At 45.5% G+C, this 26,718-nt stretch overlaps 1 protein-coding gene across 4 annotated transcripts in view; it reads left to right on the plus strand.

The window, feature by feature from the left end:
* HHLA2 (HHLA2 member of B7 family) overlaps positions 1 to 26,718 on the plus strand; it is a 127,871-nt gene that overhangs the window by 39,960 nt on the left and 61,193 nt on the right. For all 4 annotated transcript variants that reach the window (XR_010223106.1, XM_063953625.1, XM_063953627.1 and 1 more), the window contains exon 2: positions 10,104 to 10,199. Coding sequence is in view for 3 of the 4 variants with exons in the window: in XM_063953625.1 (XP_063809695.1) it covers positions 10,148 to 10,199 (52 nt within the window). In the remaining variant the exon portion in view is untranslated. The remainder of the gene's footprint in view (positions 1 to 10,103; positions 10,200 to 26,718) is intronic.

The raw sequence follows: 26,718 nt of genomic DNA on the forward strand, positions 1-26,718 counted from the left end.
TGAAAATCTCTGTGACATAGGGACAGACATGGGTAGATTCCCTATGAACAATAAGAAAGATATTAGCGCTTATTGGTCACAAATGCAAAGGTGTGTCACAATTAAATCACAATTTATTGTAGGAGTAAAGTTAAAAATGTAATGCACATTAGTGATTAATAACACATAAAAACACTTAAATGGAAGAAATTGTGTAACTCCCAATGGTGTATCATCCTATTGGAAAATTTAGCAAGAATGGACCTGTTCCTATGAGAGTCCCCTTGGTTAATAAGGTTCAATGTCCTATTCGTGGATTAGATAGTTACCACCAACGTGTCTCGAGGCAATTAGGCGAATCTGCGTCCGCAAGAATGCTGTTCCTCGGCGGGTGGTGAATGATGACTTTCCACGGTGAAATAGGAATGTCCTTGTATCCAATGGAAATGTTCAACGGGGGCTTGGTCCAGGTCCAAAGATTCCAAAGGTATGGGAGTATACACTAGCAAGCAGGTCTCACCGACGCGTTTCGTTGCATGCGTCGGTGAGACCTGCTTGCTAGTGTATACTCCCATACCTTTGGAATCTTTGGACCTGGACCAAGCCCCCGTTGAACATTTCCATTGGATACAAGGACATTCCTATTTCACCGTGGAAAGTCATCATTCACCACCCGCCGAGGAACAGCATTCTTGCGGACGCAGATTCGCCTAATTGCCTCGAGACACGTTGGTGGTAACTATCTAATCCACGAATAGGACATTGAACCTTATTAACCAAGGGGACTCTCATAGGAACAGGTCCATTCTTGCTAAATTTTCCAATAGGATGATACACCATTGGGAGTTACACAATTTCTTCCATTTAAGTGTTTTTATGTGTTATTAATCACTAATGTGCATTACATTTTTAACTTTACTCCTACAATAAATTGTGATTTAATTGTGACACACCTTTGCATTTGTGACCAATAAGCGCTAATATCTTTCTTATTGTTCATATTGTTAGGGGTCTGACCAACCCCTGTTTATATACAGCTGCTGTGGTGAACCTCGCATCAAGCGCCTGGGAGTAGTAATACCTTAGGGTATTTCCTTTCCTACATGGGTAGATTCCCTGTCTGTTCTCTAATCTTTTGTGTAATAATTAATCTTAGCCCTTAATTTCACATATCCAATCAGGCGTCGGTGTTGTCAACGGCGACACCACACACACACACATTTGCTCCATCTCCTCCCTAGGAGAGCCTTTTACCTCAGACATGTCGACACACACGTACCGACACACCACACACTCAGGGAATGCTCTTCTGAAGACAGTTCCCCCACAAGGCCCTTTGGAGAGACAGAGAGAGAGTATGCCAGCCCACACCCCAGCGCAATATGACCCAGGAAAAACACAGCAATTTAATGTTTACCCCGTAGCGCTGTTATTATTATCTGTGCCGAATTATGTGCCCCCCCCCTCTTCTTTAAAACCCTCTCTTCTACCGTGGTATAAGCAGGGGAGAGTCCGGGAAGCTTCCTCTCAGCGGTGCTGTGGAGAATAACATGGCGCTGGTGAGTGCTGAGGGAGAAGCCCCGCCCCCTCAGCGGCGGGCTTCAGTCCCGCTAAAAGTGTAAAATTGGCGGGGGCTCATGCATATATACAGTGTCCAGCTGTATATATGCTCCCTTTTGCAAAATAAGAGGTTTATATTGCTGCCCAGGGCCGCACCCCCCCCCCCCCCCGCGCCCTGCACCCTTACAGTGACCGGAGTATGTGAGGTGTATGGGAGCAATGGCGCACAGCTGCAGTGCTGTGCGTTACCTCAGTGAAGCTCACGAAGTCTTCTGCCGCCTTTTGAAACCTTCTTTCTTCTCATACTCACCCGGCTTCTTTCTTCTGGCTCTGTGAGGAGGACGGCGGAGCGGCTCTGGGACGAACGTCCAGGGCGAACCTGTGTTCCGACTCCCTCTGGAGCTAATGGTGTCCAGTAGCCTAAGAAGCCGAGCCTATCATTTAAGTAGGTCTGCTTCTCTCCCCTCAGTCCCTCGATGCAGGGAGTCTGTTGCCAGCAGTGCTCCCTGAAAATAAAAAACCTAACAAATATACTTTCTTAGCAGGAAACTCAGGAGAGCTCCCTGCAGTGCACCATCTGCCTCTGGGCACAGTCTCAAACTGAGGTCTGAAGGAGGGGTATAGAGGGAGGAGCCAGTGCACACCCAGAGTCAAGTTCTTTCTTAAAGTGCCCATGTCTCCTGTGGAGCCCGTCTATTCCCCATGGTCCTTACGGAGTCCCAGCATCCTCTAGGACGTTAGAGAAATATTGATTGGATTGTCCGTTTTGGTGTTATCACTCAACACAAACCACGCATTGGTAATTACGTCATTATGTCAACCTCCTGTTCATCCCCTTAGGGGAGGTTTATTACAATTCTAATTATGCAGTTTTCCTACTTCCCACCTGAAGAATACCTATGTTAGGGAGAATGTGATCTGGTTACTAAAAAAAATGCAAAATGAAGGGCTTGGAGGAGAATTTAGAGAATTATCCTTCAACTGCCCTTCAGTGCATTCAGGTGATACTAAAATAATGTGAAAATACCCTTTTTCACATTATATTAGTAAAAATAATTTTGATAAATATGCACGTGACATAAATTATGAAAGAAAATCTCAATGAAAATGTCATTTTTTTGTGGAGTTATATTTTAAATAGAGATGTGTGGATTCGGTTCTCAGAGAACCGAACCCTACCGGATTTTGCCTTCCGAGTTTGGTTCCGAGCCCGGCTCGGGTTTTCCCGCCTGACTCGGAAACCCGAACGCGGCAAAACGTCATCATCCCCCTGTCGGATTCTCGCGGGATTTGGATTCCATATAAGGAGCCACGCGTCGCGGCCATTTTCACTCCAGTCTCGGAGAGTGTATTGAGAGGATGTGTCCTCAGTGTTCAGTGTCTGTGTGGGGGCGGGAAAGTGGGGTGGCGAGTCTTGTGCTGTGTTGTGTTGTGCTGTCCAGTGTAGTCAGTGTATTGTGCTGCATCAATCCAGCCAGTCACAGTGTTGGTGTCCTCTGCTGCCATATATCCAGTGTAGCTGCTAGCTGTATAAAGTGGTGCTGTGTTGTGCTGTCCAGTCCAGTGTAGTCAGTGTATTGTGCTGCATCAATCCAGCCAGTCACAGTGTTGGTGTCATCTGCTGCCATATATCCAGTGTGGCTGTATAAAGTGGTGCTGTGTTGTGCTGTCCAGTCCAGTGTAGTCAGTGTATTGTGCTGCATCAATCCAGCCAGTCACAGTGTTGGTGTCCTCTGCTGCCATATATCCAGTGTAGCTGCTAGCTGTATAAAGTGGTGCTGTGTTGTGCTGTCCAGTCCAGTGTAGTCAGTGTATTGTGCTGCATCAGTCCAGCTAGACACAGTGTTGGTGTCCTCTGCTACCATATATACTGTGTAGCTGTATAAAGTGGTGTTGTGTTGTGCTGCATCAGACCAGTGGTAGTGTCCTGTCCATCAGTCATTCAAGTGACGATATATGCTGCTGCTTTATGTCCACTGTTGCCGTATAATAATTATAACAACAACCACAAGTCCCTTACAGTGTTGTTGTGTTGTGCTGCATCAGACCAGTGGTAGTGCCCTGTCCATCAGTCATTCAAGTAACGTTATACGCGCAGCTATATGTCCACTGCTGCCGTATAATAATTATAACAACAACCACAAGTCCCTAACAGTGTTGTTGTGTTGTGCTGCATCAGACCAGTGGTAGTGTCCTGTCCAGCAGTCATTCCAGTCATTCCTGTGCTGCATATTGTCTTATATATCTCTCTAAAAAATAATGAAGAACAAAAATTTTGAGGATAAAATAGGGAAAGATCAAGAAGAACCACTTCCTCCTAGTGCTGAAGCTGCTGCCACTAGCCATGACATAGATGATGAAATGCCATCAACGTCATCTGCCAAGGTCAAAGCCCAATGTGCTAGTAGAGGGCATGTAAAATCCAAAAAGCCAGTTCAGTAAAAAGAACCAAAAAAATTAAATTTAAATTGTCTGAGGAGAAACGTTAACTTGCCAATATGCCATTTACTCCACGGAGTGGCAAGGAACGGCTGAGGCCCTAGGTTCATGGCTAGTGGTTCAGCTTCACATGACGATGGAAGCCCTCATCCTCCCACTAGAAAAATTAAAAGAGTTAAGCTGGAAAGACCACAGAAAAGTAGCGTGCGTTCTGAGATGGTATCACAATCACAAATTCCCAAGGAGAGTCCAAGTGTGTTGGCGGTTGCGATGCCTGACCTTCCCAACACCGGATGGGAAGAGGTGGCTCCTTGCACCATTTGCACGCCGTCTGCAAGTGCTGGAAGGAGCACCCACAGTCCAGTTCCTGATATTCAAATTGAAGATGTCACTGTTAAAGTACACCAGGATGAGGATATGGGTGTTGCTGGCGCTGAGGAGGAAGTTGACGATGAGGATTCTGATGGTGATGTGGTTTGTTTAAGTCAGGCACCGGGGGAGACACCTGTTGTCCGTGGGATGAAGAAGCCCATTGTGATGCCTGGGCAAACTACCAAAAAAGCCTCCTCTTCGGGGTGGAATTTTTTCTCCACAAATCCAAACAGGTGTCAAGCCATGTGTTGCCTCTGTAATAAGTAGAGGTAAGGATGTTAACCACCTAGGAACATCCTCCCTTATACGTCACCTGCAGCGCATTCATCATAAGTCAGTGTCAAGTTGTGAAAGTTTGGGTAAGAGCGTAAGCAGTCCACTGACACCTAAATCCCTTCTTCCTCTTGTACCCAAGCTCCTGCAAACCACACCACCAACTCCCTCAACGTCAACTTCCTCCTCAGTCAGGAACATCAGTAGTCCTGCAGGCCATGTCACTGTCAAGACTGAGGAGTCCTCTCCTAACCGGGATTCCTCCAGAGGATCCTTGAGTGGTACGCCTGCTGTTGCTGCTGCTGCCGCTGCTGTTGTTGCTGCTGGGAGTTGATTGTCATCCCAGAGGGGAAGTTGGAAGACCACTTGTACTATATCCAGTAAGCAATTGACTGTCCAACAGTCCTTTGTGAGGAACATGAAATATGACAGCAGTCATCCTTTTGCAAAGCGGATAACTGAGGCCTTGACAGCTATGTTGGTGTTAGATGTGCGTCCGGTATCTGCCATTAGTTCAGTGGGACTTAGAGAATTGTTTGTGGTACTGTGTCCCCGGTATCAAATCCCATCTAGGTTCCACTTCTCTAGGCAGGCGATACCGAGAATGTACACAGACGTCAGAAAAAGAGTCACCAGTGTCCTACAAAATGCAGTTGTATCTAGAGTCCACTTAACCACGGACATGTGGACAAGTGGAACAGTGCAGACTAAGGACTATATGACTGTAACAGCCCACTGGGTAGATGTATGGCCTCCTGCAGCAACAACAGCAGCGGCACCAGTAGCAACAGCTCACAAACACCAACTCGTTCCTAGGCAGGCTTCGCTATGTATCACCGCTTTCCTTAAGGGGCACGCAGCTGACAACCTCTTACGGAAACTGAGGAACATCATCGCAGAATGGCTTACCCCAATTGGACTCTCCTGGGGATTTGTGATATCGGACAACGCCACCAATATTGTGCGTGCATTACATCTGGGCAAATTCCAGAATGTCCCATGTTTTGCACATACAATTCATTTGGTGGTGCCGAATTTTTTAAATAATTACAGTGGTCTGCAGGAGATGCTGTCGGTGGCCCAAAAAATTGCGGACCACTTTCGGCATTCTGCCACTGCGTGCCGAAGACTGGAGCGCCAGCAAACACTCCTGAACCTGCCCCGCCATCAACTGAAGCAAGAGGTGGTAACGAGGTGGAGTTCAACCCTCTATATGCTTCAGAGGATAGAGGAGCAGCAAAAGGCCATTCAAGCCTACGATAGAGGCAAAGGAGGGGGAATGCACCTAACTCAAATGCAGTGGAGAATGATTTCCATCTTGTGCAAGGTTCTCCAACCCTTCGAACTTGCCACACGTGAAGTCAGTTCAGACACTGCCAGCTTGAGCCAGGTCATCCCCTTCATCAGGCTTTTGCAGAAGCTGCTGGAGAAATTGAAAGAGGAGCTAAGACGGAGTGATTCCGCAAAGTACCGTATATACTCGAAGTATAAGTCGACCCGAATATAAGCTGAGGCACCTAATTTTACCACAAAAAACTGGGAAAATTATTGACTCGAGTATAAGCCTAGGGTGGGAAATTCACAGTGCCAGGGGTTTTCATGCTTAGGGTGTCATGCTCGTTTCATGCGGTAGATGTTATGCTTGCTGCCAGGATGTAATGCTTGTTGCTAGGGCTGTGCCCCCAGTGCCACATATACCCCCAGTGACAGATATCCCCCCACAGTGCCAGATAAAAACATGCTGTTGCTTTGCCCCCAGTAGTTGTGCCCTGTTTCTTTGCCCCCAGTAGTTGTGCCCCCTCTTTCTTTGCCCCCAGTAGTTGTGCCCCCTCTTTCTTTGCCCCCAGTAGTTGTGCCCCCTCTTTCTTTGCCCCCAGTAGTTGTGCTGCCTGTTTCTTTGCCCCCTGTCGCCGCTTACAAACACACACAAAATAATTAAAACAATACTTACCACTGCCCCGCTCCTGCTTCCCGACCGCTTCTTCTGCTGCTGCTCTGTCCATCTGGCCGCCCGCTCCTCTCTATGGGAGAGACATCATGACGTCTCTCCCATAGCAGCGCCGCACAGACACTAGAAGTCAATAATGACCTCTAGTGTCTGTCCCTGGAGCCGGCTGCAGCAGACGCCCACACAGCCCACGGCGTCTGCTGCAGCCGTAGTGCTGCGGGGTGCTGACTCGAGCATAAGCCGAGGGGGGCTTTTTCAGCATAGAAAAATGTGCTGATAAAGTCGGCTTATACTCAAGTATATACGGTATGTGGGACTTGTGGATGGAGCCCTTCATTCGCTTTGCCAGGATTCAAGGGTGGTCAATCTGTTGAAATCAGAGCACTACATTTTGGCCACTGTGCTCGATCCTAGGTTTAAAGCATATGTTGTATCTCTCTTTCCAGCAGACACAAGTGTGCAGAGGTGCAAAGACCTGCTGGTTAGTAAATTGTCAACTCAAGCGGAACGTGACCTGTCAACAGCTCGTCCTTCAATTTCTCCTGCCACTGGGGCTGCAAGGAAAAGGATAAGATTCCTAGCCCACCCACTGGCGGTGATGCAGGGCAGTCAGGAGCGAAAGCTGACATCTGGTCCGGACTGAAGGACCTGCCAACGATTACTGATATGTCTACTGTCACTGCATATGATTCTGTCACCATTGAAAGAATGGTGGAGGATTATATGAGTGAAAGCATGCAAGTAGGTATGTCAGACAGTCCATATGTATACTGGCAGGAAAAAGGCAATTTGGAGGCCCTTGCACAAACTGGCTTTATTTTACCTAGGTTGCCACCCCTCCAGTGTATACTCCGAAAGAGTGTTTAGTGCAGCCGGTAACCTTGTCAGCGATCGGCGTAGGAGGTTACTTTCACAAAATGTGGAGAAGATGATGTTCATCAAAATGAATTATAAATTCCTCCGGGAAGACCTTTACCAGCAATTGCCTCCAGAAAGTACACAGGAACCTGTGATGGTGGATTCCAGTGGGGACGAATTAATACTCTGTGAGGAGGATGTACACAGTGAAAGGGGTGAGGAATCGGAGGATGAAGATGAGGTGGACATCTTGCCTCTGTAGAGACAGTTTGTGCAAGGAGAGATTGATTGCTTCTTTTTTGGGGGGGGCCCAAACAAACCAGTCGTGTGGCAGACCCTGTCGCTGAAATGATTGGTTTGTTAAAGTGTGCATGTCCTGTTTATACAACATAAGGGTGGGTGGGAGGTACCAAGGACAATTCCATCTTGCACCTCTTTTTCTTCTTTGCATCATGTGCTGTTTGGGGACTAGTTTATTTTTTGTGCCATCCTGTCTGTAACTGCAGTGCCACTCCTAGATGGGCCAGGTGTTTGTGCCGCACACTTGTGTCGCGTAGCTTGGCCATCCAGCTACCTCATTGCACCTCTTTTTCTTCTTTGCATCATGTGCTGTTAGGGGACTAGTTTTTTTTTGTGGCATCCTGTCTGTAACTGCAGTGCCACTCCTAGATGGGCCAGGTGTTTGTGCCGCACACTTGTGTCGCTTAGCTTGGCCATCCAGCTACCTCACTGCACCTCTTTTTCTTTTTTTTGCATCATGTGCCGTTTGGGGCCTATTTTTTAAATCTGCCATCCTGCAGTGCCATTCCTTTAAATCTGCCACTGCAGTGCCATTCCTAGATGGGCCAGGTGTTTGTGCCGCACACTTGTGTTGTTTAGCTTGACCATCCAGCTACCTAATTGCACCTCTTTTTCTTCTTTGCATCATGTGCTGTTTTGGGACTAGTTTTTGAATAGTGCCATCATGTATGCAACTGCAGTGCCACTCCTAGATGGGCCAGGTGTTTGTGCCGCACACTTATGTTGCTTAGCTTAGTCATACAGCCACCTCGGTGCAACTTTTAGGCCTAGAAACAATATTGTGAGGTGTTCAGAATAGACTGGAAATTAGTGGAAATGAATGTTATTGAATTTAATAATACCATAGGAGAAAAATTACCCCCAAATTCTGTGATTTTACCTGTTTTTATGGGGAAGGGGGAGGGTTCAAAAATCATCCAGATCCAAAACCAAAACAAAACACGAAAGGGGGGTTTTGGCAAAACCAAGCCAAAACTAAAACACGAAAGTGGAATTAGAACCAAAACCAAAACACAAAACATGAAAAGTGCCTGCCGCTCATCTCTAATTTTAAGTTAGCATAGTGCCGAGAGCATTTTTATTGAAACTCCCATTAAATACTTTGAAGCATTTGTTGAAATGTTCGTCAGAAACAGATATGAGGAAGGAGGGGGGGAGGGGGTCAATTTTGGACAGCACACCCTAATTCCAGACATAATAAGAGTTGCTAATAATCTGAGATTTGTAGGTTCCACATAGAAAAAAGAAAATGCAGAGTTACACTCTATAGTACTAAGCACTGCTAATCATAATAATTATAATAAACTCTGCAATCTAACACAAAGCACAATTGAGGTGTTTAGCATAATTTGTGGCCAAAAATATATGGGCCTACCAATCGCGACCAAGTGACCTCATCTTGTGGGTACCTTACACTAAGATTTACATCCAGGGCATGGGACCCCCCAAGTCAGCACAGGCCAAGTGCTCCAAGGCATCACACTAGTGAGAGGTTAAAGAGTTAGTGTTACTAAAATAAGAAGCAGAAGCTACAGTATGTGTTAGGAGTGTTACATTGGTGTGATGTAATAATCAGACTGTTAAAAGTTGTTAAATACAGTAGGACTCCTTCATCTTGGATTATCACCTACCCAAAGGTGTTTTTAATTAGCATGAATCTCTGGCATTTACAGATTGCATATTGTGAAAGGTATTAAGATGGTAAATCCTGAATAAATGTACAGTATACAATTTGGCAGTTAAAGGGATGAGTTTGTGGCACAGGTGCCCCTGTGTTGGTGTGGCCTGGCTGCTTTAGGGCATCACATTTTAATACTTAATCTACCACTTTTTTTTTTAGCACCTAATTATTTTTCTACCTATGTAACATCTCATATACTATAGGCATGATCTATGAAGAATCACTTTTTTTAGCGCCTAATTATTATTTTTTTTACCTATGTAACACCTTTTAATGCTCCAATTATTACTTCTTACCAAGGTAACACTCCTAACACATAGCTTCTACTTCTTATTTATGTAGCATTTACAAACACTTCAACTTCTTACTAGTGTGATGCCTCGGGGCGGTTTGCCTGTGCTAACTTGGGGGTGGGGGGGGGGTTGGGGCCCCATGCCATGGACTTGAACCTTAGTGTTAGGAACCCACCAGATGAGGTCACCTGGTCACAGTTGGTTTGTCTATATATGTTTGGCCAAAAATTATGCTAAGCATAATTTTGCTCTATGCTAGATTGCATCTAATAAAGATACAAAAGAGCATTCATAGAAAAGATAAGAAATACATATATAGATATTTTTTTTTCAAGACTTACTTGCATCAATCAGCAAGTTAATTATCTTTGCTAGTCTCACTGTATTTTGTATTCTATAGGTCACAACCTAACGACTATGAAACTATGATTGGATATATCTACAATGCAGTTTTTCTTATTCGTGGTAATATTTAGGGGTCTGTGGCTAGTTCAAAGTAAGTACTTTTTAATTGTAAAATGTCATTATATTATGTGCTACACAATTATTTTTTAGTTTAGATACCTCAGTTTAGCATATCATTGTCAAACCATATTTTCATATATTATTTTTATGTCAGCTGTTCGCTAGTAAGATATTCACTAGACATGGGACACTCATTGTTTTAATGTTTGTTTTGTTCTGAGGACGCCTAATGAATGTCCCCAAAATAGAACCAACTATTTCATGCCAACTTGCCTGCTGCATTTACACAGAGCTGCCAGTAATCCACTTAAGCAGTGGTGTAACTGAGGCAGATGGGGCATGTGCACAATGTTTTCATACTTGACAGGTCGGATATAATGACACCTGAGTTTGGCAGCTGTGTCGAATGTTGGCCGAACTTGGGCGTTTTTTAAAGGGGCAATCACTTACAATTCATGGTTTTGCCTGGAAATGATTGCCCCTTTAAAAAACAAATGCACGGCCCCTGAACTTGGGCGTCATTACATCTGGCCCGAGATCTCTGTGTAGATAGATGTAATTGTAGGAAAGAGTCAGGGGACGGTGCACTGCTGAGATGAGCAACAGCATAAGTTGAGAGACTTTGTTTGAAAGGCCAGTATAGGTTGTAGTAAGTGAGTAGTTTCAAGAACATAGAGTTGCATTTGTCAGGAAAAGGGTTATTTATATTTACTTCATCATGTTTTGTTGAAGTTCATTTCACAAATTTGTATGTACATGGTATTCATCACTATAACATTGATGTGTCATGCTCTTGTGTTTCCCTAATTTGTGCTTCCATTGCGAGTTTGTTTTTGTTTGAAAGGGTGCCATTTTTGTTTGCCCTGAGTTCTATAAACCTGTGTATGCCACTGCTTTTGGGCACTCAAATATAACCCCAAAACATACACCCTCTCATTCTTCTCCCCAGGTATTTCCCAGCCCTCTTTCCTTTACCCATGCACTGCCCCGGGTATAGATCAATAGATCTACAGTAAACAGATAGTCAACAGTTCGACCCAAGGTCAACATATAAAATGTTGACAGGGTCACCATGTCAACAGTGTCTAAGGTCAACAGGATCAAAAGGTCGACATGCAAATGGTCAACACAAGTTTTTAAAAAATGTTGGGGTGTAATTTTGTATGTTTCATCATATGTGACCACAATTAGTGTACCATGTGCCCTGGCCACACTTCGAGCAAGGTGCTTTGCTCCGCTTTGCACAGATTGCCATTCCCAATCATAGTCCACGTGGATAGTAAATGAAGCAAAAGTTGAAATATATACATTATGGTAAGAACTTAGCGTTGATAACGGTATTTCTCCTAAGTCCACAGGTTCCACAGGATACATTGGGATATGGTGGAGCAACAGCGGATTTGCATCAAACGGTCAAAGCTTTTCGGCCTCCCAGCATGCAACGGGCCGGCCATATAGCCCCAACCTCCTGGCTCAGGCAAATCAGTTGTTTTCCAAAGCTCAAGGCAGGAGCATCATGTAGAGCCCTAATCAGGTGAGAAGAACACACATGCGCACCCTTCCGTACAAGACGGAAGAGGTTAGTGAGTAAAAGGATCATCAAATCAGGTGCGTCAGGGTGGGATCCCTGTGGAACCTGTGGACTTAGGAGAAATACCGTTATCAACGGAAAGTTATTACCATACCATGCAGGGTCCACAGGGTATCCACAGGATACATTGGGATGTCCCAAAGCAATTTAGTGGTGGGGACGCTCCTGATTGGACGGAAGAATCCTTTGCCCAAATTCAGCGTCCTGAGAGGCAAAGGTATCAACGACATAATCTCTAATGAATGTGTTAATGGAAGACCATGTGGCTGCCTTACATATCTGTTCTGCTGAAGCACCACGTTGTGCTGCCCATGATGGACCTACCTTATGAGTAGAGTGAGCAGAGACATTATACAGAACAGGGAGATCAGCTTGAGAATATGCTTCTGAAATCGTCATTCAAAACCACCTCACCAATGTCTGCTTATCAGCAGGTTAACCTCTCTTGTGAAATCCGTAGAGAACAAAGACAGAATCTGTCTTTCTGATAGCACTGGTACGATCTACGTGGATCCTTAAGGCACGGACTACGTCCAACTATGCTTCTCCTGTAGAGAGGTCCGGCCCCTGGAAAGCCGGGACTACAATTTCTTTGTTAAGGTGGAATTTAGACACCACCTTAGGAAGATACCTAGATTTAGGGGGTCATTCCGAGTTGATCGTAGCTGTGCTAAATTTAAAAAAATCAGAAATGGAGGACGACATAAAAATGCCCCTAAATCTGAAACTCTTCTAGCTGAAGCCATGGCCAGTAGAAAGAGAACTTTAGCTGTCAACCATTTAAAATTCACTCATTTAAGTGGTTCAAATGGGGCAATTTGAAGGGCCTTTAGAACTAAACTTAGGTCCCAAGGCACTGTAGGAGGAACAAAAGAAGGTTGAATGCGCAGCATTCCCTGGAAAAAAGTGCGCACATCCTGTAGGTTGGCAATTTTCTTTTGGAACCATACAGTCAGTGCTGACACTTTCACTCTCAAGGAAGCCACCCTTAAACCTTTATCCATTCCTGCCTGAAGGAATGCTAGGATTCTGGAAACTCTGAAAGACCTGAGGTCAAATTTCCATTCACTGCACCATTGAATATAGGCTTGCCATATTTGGTGATAAATGCGAGCTGAGGAAGGTTTCCTTGCTCTGAGCATTGTTTGAATTACCTGTTGTGAGAATCCTCTTGACTTCAGGATAGAGGTCTCAAGAGCCACGCCATCAAAGACAGTCGATCTCGATGTCTGTGATGACAAGGCCCTTGAATCAGTATATTTGGAGGTTGAGGGAGTAGAAATGGAGCATCCATCGACATCCTCTGCAGATCTGTGTACCAATTTCTTCTGGGCCAAGCCAGGGCTATTAGTATAACAGCACTTTTACCTTGTTTTACCTTTCTCACCACCCTGGGGAACAGGGCGATGGGAGGAAACACATAGGCCAGCTGAAAGTCCCATCTCACCAACACGGCATCCACAAAGATCGCTTTGGGATACTTTGTTCTTGATCCGTATGCGGGAACCTTGTGGTTCTGATGGGATGCCATGAGATCTATCTCTGGCAACCCCCATCTGTCGACCAGGGTCTGGAAGACTTCCGGGTATAGAGCCCATTCATTTGCATGAATGGTGTGCTGACTGAGAAAATCTGCATCCCAGTTTAGGACTCCTGGAACGAACACTGTGGACAAGGCTGGAAGATGAAGTTATGCCCACTTTAATGTGTGACTTACTTCTATAATTGCTTTCTGGCTGTGAGTTCCTCCCTGATGGTTGAGGTACGCTACTGCCATCGCAGTGTCCGAGCGGATTTACCCTGAAGGATGTCCTTTGCCTGAATGAGTGCCATATATATGGCCTGAAGTTCCAATATATTTATTGGCAGGCAACTTTCTTCCTTGGTCCACTGCCCCTGGAAACAAATTCTTCCTGACACTGCTCCCCAGCCCCGAAGGCTGGCATCTGTTGTCAGAAATTCCCAATCTGATATCCAAAATGGTCTCCCTTTGTCCAGATGGGATGTCTGTAGCCACCAGGCTAATGGCCTCCTTACTTTCTGAGTAAGGACCATAGTCTGTGTTTTTATTATCTGATGAAAACCATTCCATTTGGTAAGGATCAGATGTTGCAGAGGCCTTGAATGGAACTGAGCATACTCTACCATGTCGAATGTTGAGACCATCAATCCCATCACACGCATTAGAGGATACCTTCTGACTGTGTAGAAGCGCCTGAATCCTTAACTGAAATTTGGATATTTTGTTCAGAGGTAAAATTACTCCATGAAGGCTCAAACCTAATACACCCCCCAAGTGAGTCATCTGCTGTGATGGAACCAGAGACGATTTTGGCAAATTTGTGAGCCAACCGTGCTTCTGCAGACACTCTATTGTCTGTTGCAGATGACACAGAAGCAATTCCTGAGGCTGTGCCAGGATTAAAAGATCGTCAAGGTAAGGAAAAATTCTTATCCCATACTAGTGGAGATAAGCTGCAATTATCACCATGATTTTTGTAAATACTCTGGGGGGCTTTGGACAATCCGAATGGTAGAGCCTGAAACTGAAAATGCTGTTGGAAGGTAGCGAACCTGAGATAGCACAGATGGGACAGGGCTATATGAACATGTAGGTAAGCATTCTGGATATCCAGGGACACCATAAAATCCCCTGGCTTCATGGCCAAAATGATGGAACGTAAAGTCTCCATATGAAAAGATGTACCCAAATGTACAGCATTTTTAGATTGAGTATGGGCCGGAACGACCCATTTGGCTTCTGGACTAGAAACAGGTTGGAGTAGAAACCCTGTCCTTGTTGCGCAGGAGGAACTGGAATGATTACTCCTGACTGAGGCAATTTCTGAACTGCCTCTTGCCAAGCCCTGGCCTTCGTCTCTACCAAAGAGGAAGGTGTTTCCTGAAAGCAAACGCATAACCGTGAGATACCGCTTCTTGCACCCAGGCATCTGTGGTAGACTGCTGCCAGATTTGTGCAAAATGAAGAAGTCGGCCTCCCACCCTAGGGTCCCCCAGGTGGAGGCCCGCACCATCCAGCTGATGGCTTATCTTCTGTTTTAGAAGCCGGTCCTCTGGTAGCCCAATGCTTTTTAGTCTTACCAAACCTGTTGTATTGGACTGTTTGCCATCACCTTTTCCTATTGCTTTTCCTTGAGACCGAAAAGCTGGGATTTTAGGCTTGAATTTGTAAGTGGAAGGAAACTTTACTTTCTTGGAGTCTGCTTCTGACTCCAAAATAATGGTTAACTCTTTACCAAAAGGAATATCTCCAGTAAAAGGTAGAGACTCCAAAACCTTTTTGGATTCTGAATCAGCTTTCCTTGGGGAGTCATTCCGAGTTGATCGCTAGCTGCATTTGTTCGCAGTGCAGCAATCAGGCTAAAAAATGGCAATTCTGCGCATGCGTATGTGGTGCAATGTGCACACGTGACATATGGGCACAATGAACGGAGCAGTTTTGCACAGGGTCTAGCGATGCATTTCAGTCGCACTGGTTTTGCCGCAGAGTGATTGACATGAAGTGGGCGTTTCTGGGTGGCAACTGACCGTTTTCAGGGAGTGTTTGGAAAAATGCAGGAGTGCCAGGGAAACGCAGGCGTGGCTGGGCGAATGCTGGGCGGGTGTGTGACATTAAAGCCGGAACTGAATAGTCTGAAGTGATCGCAAGCGCTGAGTAGGTTTTGAGCAACTCTGAAACTACACAAAAATTTTTTGCAGGCGCTCTGCGATACAACCGTTCACACTTCTGCTAAGCTAAAATACACTACCAGTGGGCGGCGGCATAGCATTTGCACAGCTGCTAAAAACTGCTAGCGGGCGATCAACTTGGAATCCCCCCCAATATGCGTAGCCAAACTGCTCTGCGAGCGGCTACTGCTGATGCTTGAGAGGCAATTGTACCCATATCCAAGGCTGCTTCTTCCAAGAATATTGCAGCCTTTTTGATATGTGCAATACGGGATTTTTGCTCTCTAGGGGTCAAATGTAATAGAGTGAGAGTTTCAGAAAGTGAGAGATTTGGTAAGGTTTTGCAGTTTTTTTAAAGTGGCAATCATTTACACAGCAAGCTCAACCTGGTTTTGCAGTGCAAATGATTGCCACTTTAAAAAAAAAAATTATGCAAAACCTTACCAAATCTCTCACTTTCTGAAAATCTCATTTTATTACATTTGGCCCTAGATGTCATTGAAATTTCCCCTTCCAATGCATCCGCCCAGACAGCCACTGCTTTAGCCATCCAGTCTGAAGCCATGGCTGGTCTTATGATTGCCCCAGACAGGGAAAAAATGTTTTTTAGAAAACCATCTACTCTCCTATCCGTGACATCATTTAATGATGTTGAAGGCAGAGGTAATGTAGATTTTCGCACTAATCGAATAACATGCCTATCTACTTTAGGGACTACCTCCCTCTTTAAACTGTCCCCAGCTGGAAAAGGATAACTGGAATTCCATTTCCTAGGCATTATAAACTTCTTACTGGGCATATCCCAAGCCTCTTCCATAATTTCTGTCAGCTGTTCTGACACTGGCTTTCACTGCATTAATCAACTCAGATATGTCCACTGAGCTGAGACCTTCTTCCACATCTTCGTATGCAGAACCAGAGTGTAATGAGTCTTCTTCTGATGAGTCCTCATGTAGACTGTAAAGATGTTGTTTCATGTCTATGTGATCTACTTACCACTGGCTTTCCAGCCTGTTTCTGTTGAGATGCTACTGCTTCCCCTGCTGGAAATGATAAACCGCAGGCGGAATGCTGCATATAAGGGTTAATAGTGTAACCTATTCCTGGCTCAGCTATACGGGATAATGTCTGTGAAAACAAAGCCCATGGGGGATCAACTTGCACCTGCGTCTGCCTTAAAATTTTTAAGAGAACATGGTGAAAGCTAAAACAATTTGCACACAAACCATCCTGAACCAGATCCTGAGAGGTTAACCCAGCTTTGCATGACAAACATGATATGAGTGTTGTTGTTGTTGTTGTTGGTGCTGCTGTGAGTGTATTTTCCTCACCCTTGCCACTCTTAGATATGATAAATAATCACACTTTCACAGTGTACTACACAATTTGTGACTGTAATCACTTTAAGATGTGTTAAAGTGACATACAATCCGACCCTACCCTGCTTAGCACCAGCACTGAGGATCGGAATAAACAGAATAAACTGACAGAATTATAGCAAAGTCAGCAATCACACTAGCAATCAGTCACAGGTTATACATTAGTATAATAATCAACTACAGATACATTTCAAGTATATAGGAGAAACATATTACTGCATTACCTTATAAAAGTTTTAACCATATTCAGACGCATAGCGAAAGAAACCACAGTAATATATATCAGACTCGTATGCATTATGCACATATCCAACTATTCGTACTCAAAAGGTAGATAGAGACTTAGGGGCTAATTCAGACCTGAATTTTCGCACAGCAGCAATTAGGTCTGAACTGATCATATACCGGCGCCGCAGTGCGCCGCGCATGCCAGACAGTTGATGGCTGTCTTAGCCCTGCGATCGCATCTGCCTGATTGAAGAGGCAGAGGCGGTCGCTGGGCATGAGGGGACGGGTTGGCGGCATTTGGCTGCCATTTAGAGGCAACACAAGTGTGCCCGGCCTTTGGGGGGCAGGGCGCAGCGGCTGCATGACTTCACATGCATCCGCTGCGACCCGTACAGCAACGGACTGTGCAATGCTTTTGTACTTGTGCACGGTGGGGAGGTCGGGCCTGACATGCGGGGCGGACTAGCCCTGTGCTGGGCGTCCCCCCGCATTTCTGAAGACTTTGTAGATGTGCTAAATTTAGCACATCTACGATAAGGTCTGAATTAGGCCCTTAGTGCTGTATAACCCGTACTCAGTAGAGTGGGATACAGGGAGACTTACCCCGCTTCCAGGACCGATCAATATGTTTGCGAATGCTGAGTGGATCCAGATGCTATTAGTGTACAGCACCACTCCGTGAACCTATAGTGAACACAGACGCACAAGTCACACAGCCGCCTATGCTGCGACTGGGTCCTCTTAGTACACAGTGTCTCAGACAGAAGCGGGAAAACAGTTCATGGCGGGAGACTCGGTAGAAACTGGCCATGAACCGGGAAGGAGGGGCGACAAGGGGAGTTTCTGACTGCCCACTGCTGACATCAACGCTAGGGATCGTGGCCTCATACTACCCCTGGAGCCCATGATCCCTAAGGCATAGCGCTGGTGCACTCTTGGTGGCAGCCGCGTCAGCGACTGTTTGGTAGTCTGCTCCAAAAACAGTGCAGCTGTGTCTGTGTTCCCCCTCTAAGTAGAACCGATGCCTTACCTTCTCCCCATGCTCTGGCCACAGCCTGGTAATGTCTGCTGGACTTGCTAGTTTATCTGACACAGACGCCCACCAAACAGTACTGTACTCATGGGTAAGCGTTGTCGCAACCCGGCGGGGAGTTGTTGGAGCGACTCTTTAGAAAGATCACTCACAAAAAATAGTAAGACTATAAAAATAAAATAAAAAAGCTTAGGCTGCTCAAAACTAGAAGCCTCAGACCATGGTCCGGCTCCTGCCGCTCCAAACAAAATACTGATTTGCCTGAGCCAGGAGGCGGGGATATATGAACGGGCCCGTGGCATGCTGGGAGGCCGAAAAGCTTTGACCGTTTGGTGTAAATCCGCTGTCGCTCCACCATATCCCAATGTATCCTGTGGATACCCTGCGGCTACTTTGTGGACCCTGCAGGAGAAAACTTTTTTAAAAATTGCATTGATCATTGTTTGTTAACCATTGAAATGTCGACCTTGTGAACCTGTCTACCTTTTGTATCTGTCGACCTTATGGGGTTGATCTATTGACTGTATAACTAGACACTGTCAATCCAGTGTTTGGACCCCATTGCCTAGTTTTGTCTCCTCCGTTAATTTTAGTTTAAAGCCCCTTAAAGGCTTATCTCTTCACCCAATGCACTCTCCTGTCTCATTATATTCCCATATCTACATCATAGAGCCCTGTCTCGCCACGTGCATCCCATTGCCTCCCTCTCCTTCATCCCAGCCTGTTGTAGTTATTAAGGGATACTTAAAACTAAGGGGGACATTTACTAAGCAGTGATAAGAGCGGAGAAGTGAGCCAGTGGAGAAGTGGCCCCATCAACCAATCAGCAGCTCTGTATCATTTTTATAGTATGCAAATTATAGCTGTTACTTCAGTGCTGATTGGTTGATGGGGCAACTTCTCCACTGGCTCACTTCTCCGCTCTTATCACTGCTTAGTAAATGTCCCCCTAAATGCCTTAAAAAAAGTGGATGCAAATGTCAAACATTTGGTAACATTAGCTACTACAGATACAAGGTGGAGATGGAATAACACTTTTTGAAACCATTATTAATGGGAAACTTATTGTATTGCTTCCTATTGAGAATTGTCTAGTAGCATTGGGACAGCGGCTCAACAACATGTTGCTATGGAGCACACAAAGTTGTGGCTACGCCCCTGACACACACGCTGCCCCCTTATCCTCATACATGCTTCCCCCATAGCCTCACACACACACACACACACACACACACACACACACACACACACACACACACACACACACACACACACACTGCCCTATAGCCTCACATGCACATGCTGCCCCCATAGCTTCACACATGCTCATACACTGCCCTATAGCCTCATACACACATATTGCCTTCATAGCCGAAGGCACACACACTCTGTCACTGCCAGCGTGCCCCAGGCTAGGTGTCTGGGGGAGCAGTGCTATGCCCTTCTAGGCTACAGTGCTCTGTCAGCCCGTGCCTTGAGCTGCCCCTGATCTTAGTAGGGATTTAAGGAGACAACCACAGATACATATATTTTGAAGCAGCTTTATCAGCCTTCACAGATCTTATTAACAGGGTTAGACAGGGATTAAAGTTCAAATATGGCATTTAAAACCCACATGCACACCTCAGCAATGACATGCGGCTCCTGTCACCCTCCTATTAGTTCTTTGAGCAGCTCCTAGCCTCCACCAGTATGCACAACATGATCTTTCATTGCATCTTACATCCATCCTGCTGAGGCCTGCCCATCAGCCCATATGGCATTTGCTTATCGCACAGATTATAGCACAGACTGGTGCACATACTGTATGCTTATAGTGCAGATAGTGCACATACTGCAGAATCGAGGGGGCCAAAATGGATGGTTACCCTCCAAAAATACCAATACCAGTATTCAGTTAACACAGTCAATGCTTTTACAAATATAGTAGGGAGACCTGCATCGGGGTGTAGGACGGTATGCCGGCGCTCGGGCTCCCGGCGACCAGCATACCGGCGCCGGGAGCCCGACCGCCGGCATACCGTCAGCGTGGCGAATGCAAAGGAGCCCCTTGCGGGCTCGCTGCGGGCACGGCTACGCGCGCCACACTATTTTATTCTCCCTCCAGGGGGGGTCGTGGACACCCACGAGGGAGAATAGCTGTCGGTATGCCGAGTGTCAGGATTCTGGCACCGGTATACTGTGCGCCGGGATCCCGACATTCGGCATACTGAAGACCACCCCTGCATCGTGGGCTCCAACCCCAATAATGACAACAACCCATAGGCTACTCAGCATGGTGAGACAAGTCTTTAAACCAAATATAGGGCCTCATTCAGATCTGATCGTAGTAGCAAATTTGTTGGCTAATGGGCAAAACCATGTGTACTGCGGGGAGGGGGGGCAGATATAACGTGCAGAAAGAGTTAGATTTGGCTGGGTTATATTGTTTCTGTGCAGGGTAAATACTGGCTGCTTTATTTTTACACTGCAATTTAGATTTCAGTTTGAACACACCACTCCCAAATCTAACTCTCTCTACACATGTTATATCTGCCCCCCCCCCCCCCCCCCCTGCAGTGCACATGGTTTTGCCCAACTGGTAACAAATTTGCTACCGCGATCAGATCTGAATTAGGCCCATTGGGGGTCATTCAGAGTTGATCGCTAGCTGAAAATGTTCGCTGTGCAGCGATGATGCAAAAAAACAGCACTTCTGCGCACGCATATGCGGTGCAATGCGCACGTGCGTCGTACTATTACAACAAACGATGTAGTTTCACACAGGGTTTAGCAATGCTTTTCAGTCGCAGTGGTTGCCGCTGAGTGATTGACATGAAGTGGGCGTTTCTGGGTGTTAACTGGGAGTGTTCGGGAAAACGCAGGCGTGCCAGGAAAAACGCAGGTGTGGCTGGGCGAACGCAGGGCGTGTTTGTGATGTCTGCAGTGTTCGCAAGCGCTGAGTAGGTCTGAAGCTACTCTGTAACTGCACAAAATAATTTTGTAGCCGCTCTGCGATCCTTTCGTTCGCACTTCTGCTAAGCTAAAATACACTCCCAGTGGGAGGCGGCATAGCGTTTGTACGGCTGCTGAAAACTGCTAGCGAGTGATCAACTCGGAATGGCCACCATAGTCCAAAGCGTGGACCATTTGAAGAAAAACAGTCCCTTCCTGAAAGCACTAGGGATATTCATACCACCATGCTTTGTGTGTATGGAGTCATTTAAAAAAAAGTTCAAGTGGGATTGAAGCATTCTGGGATAGTGCAGAACCTATATATATATTGGTAGATGCTCAATTAGCTTAGTGATATCATTCGGGTGCTCGAAAGGGAGGGGTATTTCTGAGCAAGAAAAAAAGGCATTTGGTTTCCCCCAGCACCCTGAATGATAACAACAGTAACCAGATATAAATCCCACATAATAATAGAATTCAGAAATCTTTGTTACACATATTTGCGCAAATGTGTGGTTAAGCCCCAAAGCTGCATCAAGGCGTCTCTGTATATTTGGGGTCCCTAGCGCTATATCTAGGTGCAGGGTGTGGCATCCCAAAACACCAGCATAAGCCAGAAAGCCCAGCGTAGCATACCAGTGAAAAACTATAGTGTTAATAAATTAGTATTTAGGAAGCCAAAGCTATAGAGAGGGTGATACAAACATGAAATGTAATTAAAATAGAGAAATAGTGTTAAAAAATGAATAAGTGAAAAGTGTTAATAGAATGTAAAGGTATGGAGGTGTGAGGTGTGGTGCCTCTGGACTGGCTGAGCTGGATGGCTTTAGTGTGGCACACCTTTACATTCTATTAACACTTTTCACTTATTAATTTTTTAACGCTATTTCTCTATTTTAATTACATTTTTGGCATTGCGCAAAGCCAGTTGGGATTCCTTGATGATAACCTGCTTGCACAAGCTGAACACGGTATAATATCCCTCACGGACGATGATGCGGATAAGGTCTTGTTTGACCAGTTAGATTTCGACACTTTGCCTGCAGAAACACCTACAGATCTATACCACCAACTTCTTAGACTCAAACGGAGGGAAGTAGACCTCACCTTACATGGGCAGTTCCTGTCCGAATACTATCGGAAAAAGTACATCCCACGGGGATTTAGGGTTAACAATATCCCGACATTAGGCAGGAACAACCCCACCTTCTGCAGTCACTGGTGTGGGGTCCTTAATAAGTGTTCCCTTGACCTTATGCTTTTGGTTGTGGAGGAGGTGGGTATAGAACTAAACAAAGTTAAGACCCAAATCGATACCTTCAGCAGTGCACATCTGGGCACCATCAAGAAGGATAAAACCACCAATCTATTCGAAAAATTGCAAACACAAATAGATTCCTATAAGAAAGAGATCATTGCATTTAAACGCAGTAAACTCACAACGGTCACAACAGATTACCAAAATCACACTGTCTATCGGTGGTTGATCGGTGATTCTAGACCAAATAGACCCCAAAGGCCCTACAGAGCCCGCCGCCAAGGACGGAGACAATTTTACACTAACGAGACGGGATCTTCCGCCTCTGACACTGATTTGTCTGACAGTCGACCAACACCAAGGTCTTTTTTAGATCATACACCAACCCCCAACCTTCCTCCAGTGGCAAACCACGGAGACCGCACCCAAGGAAGGGCAGACACATGGCGCAGGTGCAGAGACAAACCCAGGACCTAGTTTTTAACCTATCAAGTAAGACACTCGATGAGGCAACTGTACGTCTCCTCTCGAGAGGCCTCTCCTTTGTACCAACAGCCCCCCACCGACGGTTTGATACCGTAGTTGACATATATAAGTTCGGTAGGAAGCTCAGGCTACGTGAGCACTTTACCACAGAAATTAACAAAGAAAGCACAAAATTTCGGAAACCCTCCACGTTTGACCCAGCCTCCTCCAACCCTAGCATTAAAACATTTACCCGCCTTCTGGAGCACGATGTCCATGCACAGTCTCCTACTAAGCGCTTTGATAATCTGCCCATTGCAGAACGCAAAGCCCTGTCATCACTTAAGCGGGACACTAGCCTTGTGGTTAGGCCTGCAGATAAAGGGGGCGCAGTGGTAGTGCAGGACTGGGCCGACTACAACAGCGAAATAATGAGGCAGTTGGATGATGAGGCCACCTACACTAGCCTGCAACACAATCCCATACCTGAGATCAAATTGGAAATTGATCGCTTATTAGAGGAGGGGTACAAAACACAACAGATTGACAAGAACACATTGGAATTTCTCACTGTTGAGCCTCCCGTTTGCCCCATAATCTATATCCTTCCCAAAATCCATAAAACTCTATCACATCCACCGGGTAGGCCAATCATCTCTGCTAGGAAATCTCTGCTACAACCACTTGCCATCTATGTCGATACGTACCTGCAACCCATAGTACAACAGGGAGATAGCTATGTGCGAGACACATCCAACTTTTTGCAGAAGCTGATGACTTTTCCATACGAACTTGAGAACACATTGTTGGCCACCATGGATGTCTGTTCCCTGTACACTATCATACCACATGATCAAGGTCTACAAGCATTATCAAACGCCTGGCAACAATACCCACCAGCTGGGCCGGCAATTGAATTTCTCTTGGAATTGGCCACCGCAGTTCTTAAACACAACCACTTCCTCTACCAAGGAAAATATTACCTACAACGGGAAGGGACCGCGATGGGTTCTAATTTGGCGCCAGCATTCGCCAATATCTACATGGCTGAATATGAACAACGACAGATCTTCCCGAGATTTGGATCACAGATCCTGTTTTACAGAAGATTTATTGATGATATTTTCCTGCTGTGGAAGGGGTCAGTAGACTCATTCAACGACATGGTCAGTTGGCTGAACGGACTAGATAGTCCGGTAAGATTTACCCATCAGGTAGATCCCGTCAGTATCAATTTTCTGGACATTACCATCACACTGGAGGAGGGTCGTATTAACACAAGCCTCTACAGAAAACCCACGGACCGCAACACTCTGCTACTGGCAACCAGTCAACACCCACCAGCTCTTAAGGACAATCTCCCTATCTCTCAATTCCTGAGAGTGATGCGCAATAATACCAAACGGGACACCATGGAAACACAAATATCTGAGATGACATCGCGCTTCCTTGAGCGAGGATACGATAAGAAAACGGTGATGCATTGCCTAAAGAAGGCCAGGAAGAAATTTGACTCATCTACATCCCCGACTGAGGCCACATCTGCACCAGAGCGTATGGTCTTCACAACCATGTATGATCATCTATCAAACAGGATTCGAGGAGCCGTCCGCAAGAATTGGCCTATCCTAACCTCTGATGACCATCTCAAACTGAAAAGGACACCACCCCCCATTATGGCTTATCGTAGGGCGGCCAACTTAAAACAACTATTGTTAAGGCCTATGGCTGGACAAGAACTACCCACAACCACTACATGGCTACATGAGAAAAGACCCGGTTGCTTTAAATGCACCGGGTGCACTACATGCAGGGGTATGTTAACAGGACCGACATTTCCACATCCCCATTCGGGACAAGCAATACCCATTAAATACAGACTGCACTGTAATATGGACCATCTGATTTACATCCTTACGTGTCCTTGTGGACTATATTACGTGGGAATGACGAGTAGAAGGTTCCGTGACCGGATGGCGAATCATAGAACATCAATACACCAGGCGATCAACACGGGGACAGCGACCTTACCAGTGGCCAGACACTTTCTGACTTTAAGACATCAAGTATCTGATCTCAGGTCAAAACTGATAGACTGGATACCTCCGTTACAAAGAGGCGGTGACCGTGCTCTCTTGCTCAGAAAACGAGAAAGCTTGTGGATACACAAACTGGACACGATAGCACCAAAGGGAATGAATGAGAACAATCCTTTGTCTAATTTCCTAAAATAGACCTATGGTCCCCTTGGGGATAAGTTATCTGTGACTATTTTTACAGTTATTGTTACACTCTTGGTTGTGCCTATAATGCTTATAAGTATAAGATTTTATTGGGTCATATAGGTGTTATGATAACACCATTTTGACAATAGAAGCATTATGTATCTGCATGTACCACATTTTTGTATTGTCTCATATTCAATCAATTTAGCATTATGTCACTATTATTTACAGTACAATACTAATGTAGTGACTTCACCGGCCTCCACTATACCCAGCAATGATCAAAACCTTTGGCATTAATTAACTTGGCTGAGGTAGGTTAATATAGCTACCCACTGCCATGTATCTCATAATAAGGAGGTGCTGTTTGTTTAGCCCCGATGCCTCTGGAACAGAGGTGGATTATTATCCCCCTTATCCCTGTGACTCTATATGTGCCTCTTCTGTAGCCAATGGCCATGCACCTCTGAATAATAATATGCACTATTGAGACCTGTAGCGGTTAACCGCTACCATGGAAACTACACACTTGCGCAAACCCCGGAAGTGACGTATGCGTTCCAGCACGGACTTCCGGTTTGCGTTCCACGGCGCGCCCGCTGTCCGGGCCGCTCGCACGGACACAGCACACCTCCTGTGTATCAGGAAGTGATGCTTGTGGTCCTGCAATGCGTTCCACCTCACTCCCAGGAAGTGGAGAGGTGGGACTGGCGCCAAAAGGCTAGGTATATAATGGGGGCCGGTGAGGCAATATCCCTGTAACAATAGTTCCCATTTATGCTGACCATGCTGTGATGATGTCTGCTGTGACCATGCTGTAACTCCTTGACAAAGGTCCTGGTGTGGACCGAAACGTCGGAATTGGACATTACATTGGAACTGTGAGATTACCTTTATTAAATACTTTTTGCTGATTTAATTGAGATAAAGTCTGGAGAGTGCTATCTGTTCCACTAGGTGGATAACCTTGTACTATATATATATATATATATATACATATATAGAATCATATAGCCCAGCACTCCCTTGGTAAAGTCCGTACTGCCCTCAGTAGAACAATTGACAGTAGAAAGAATAAAACTTCTGCGGCACTCAGGGTCTTATGAAGATGCAGTAGATTGGGGGTAATTCCAAGTTGATCGCAGCAGGATTTTTGTAAGCAGTTGGGCAAAACCATGTGCACTGCAGGGGAGGCAGATATAACGTGCAGAGAGAGTTAGATTTGGGTGGGTCATTTTGTTTCTGTGCAGGGTAAATACTGGCTACTTTATTGTTACACTGCAAATTAGATTGCAAATTGAACACACCACACCCAAATCTAACTCTCTCTGGATATGTTAAATCTGACTACCCTGCAGTGCACATGGGGGGTAATTCCAAGTTGATCGCAGCAGGATTTTTGATAGCAATTGGGCAAAACCATGTGAACTGCAGGGGAGGCAGATATAACATGTGTAGAGAGATTTAGATTTGGGTGGGTTATTTTGTTTCTGTGCAGGGTAAATACTGGCTGCTTTATTTTTGAACTCACCACACCCAAATCTAACTCTCTCTGCACATGTTATATCTGCCTCCCCTGCAGTGCACATGGTTTTGCCAAACTGCTAAAAAATTTCCTGCTGCGATCAACTTGGAATTACCCCCATGGTTTTGCCCAACTGATAATAAATTTCCTGCTGTGATCAACTTGGAATTACCCCCATTGTTCAGAAATCACATCAGTTTTGCAAAACTGATGTGATTTCTG

The sequence above is a fragment of the Pseudophryne corroboree genome, chromosome 2 (assembly GCF_028390025.1).
Source record: "Pseudophryne corroboree isolate aPseCor3 chromosome 2, aPseCor3.hap2, whole genome shotgun sequence".
Taxonomy (NCBI): Eukaryota; Metazoa; Chordata; class Amphibia; order Anura; family Myobatrachidae; genus Pseudophryne; species Pseudophryne corroboree.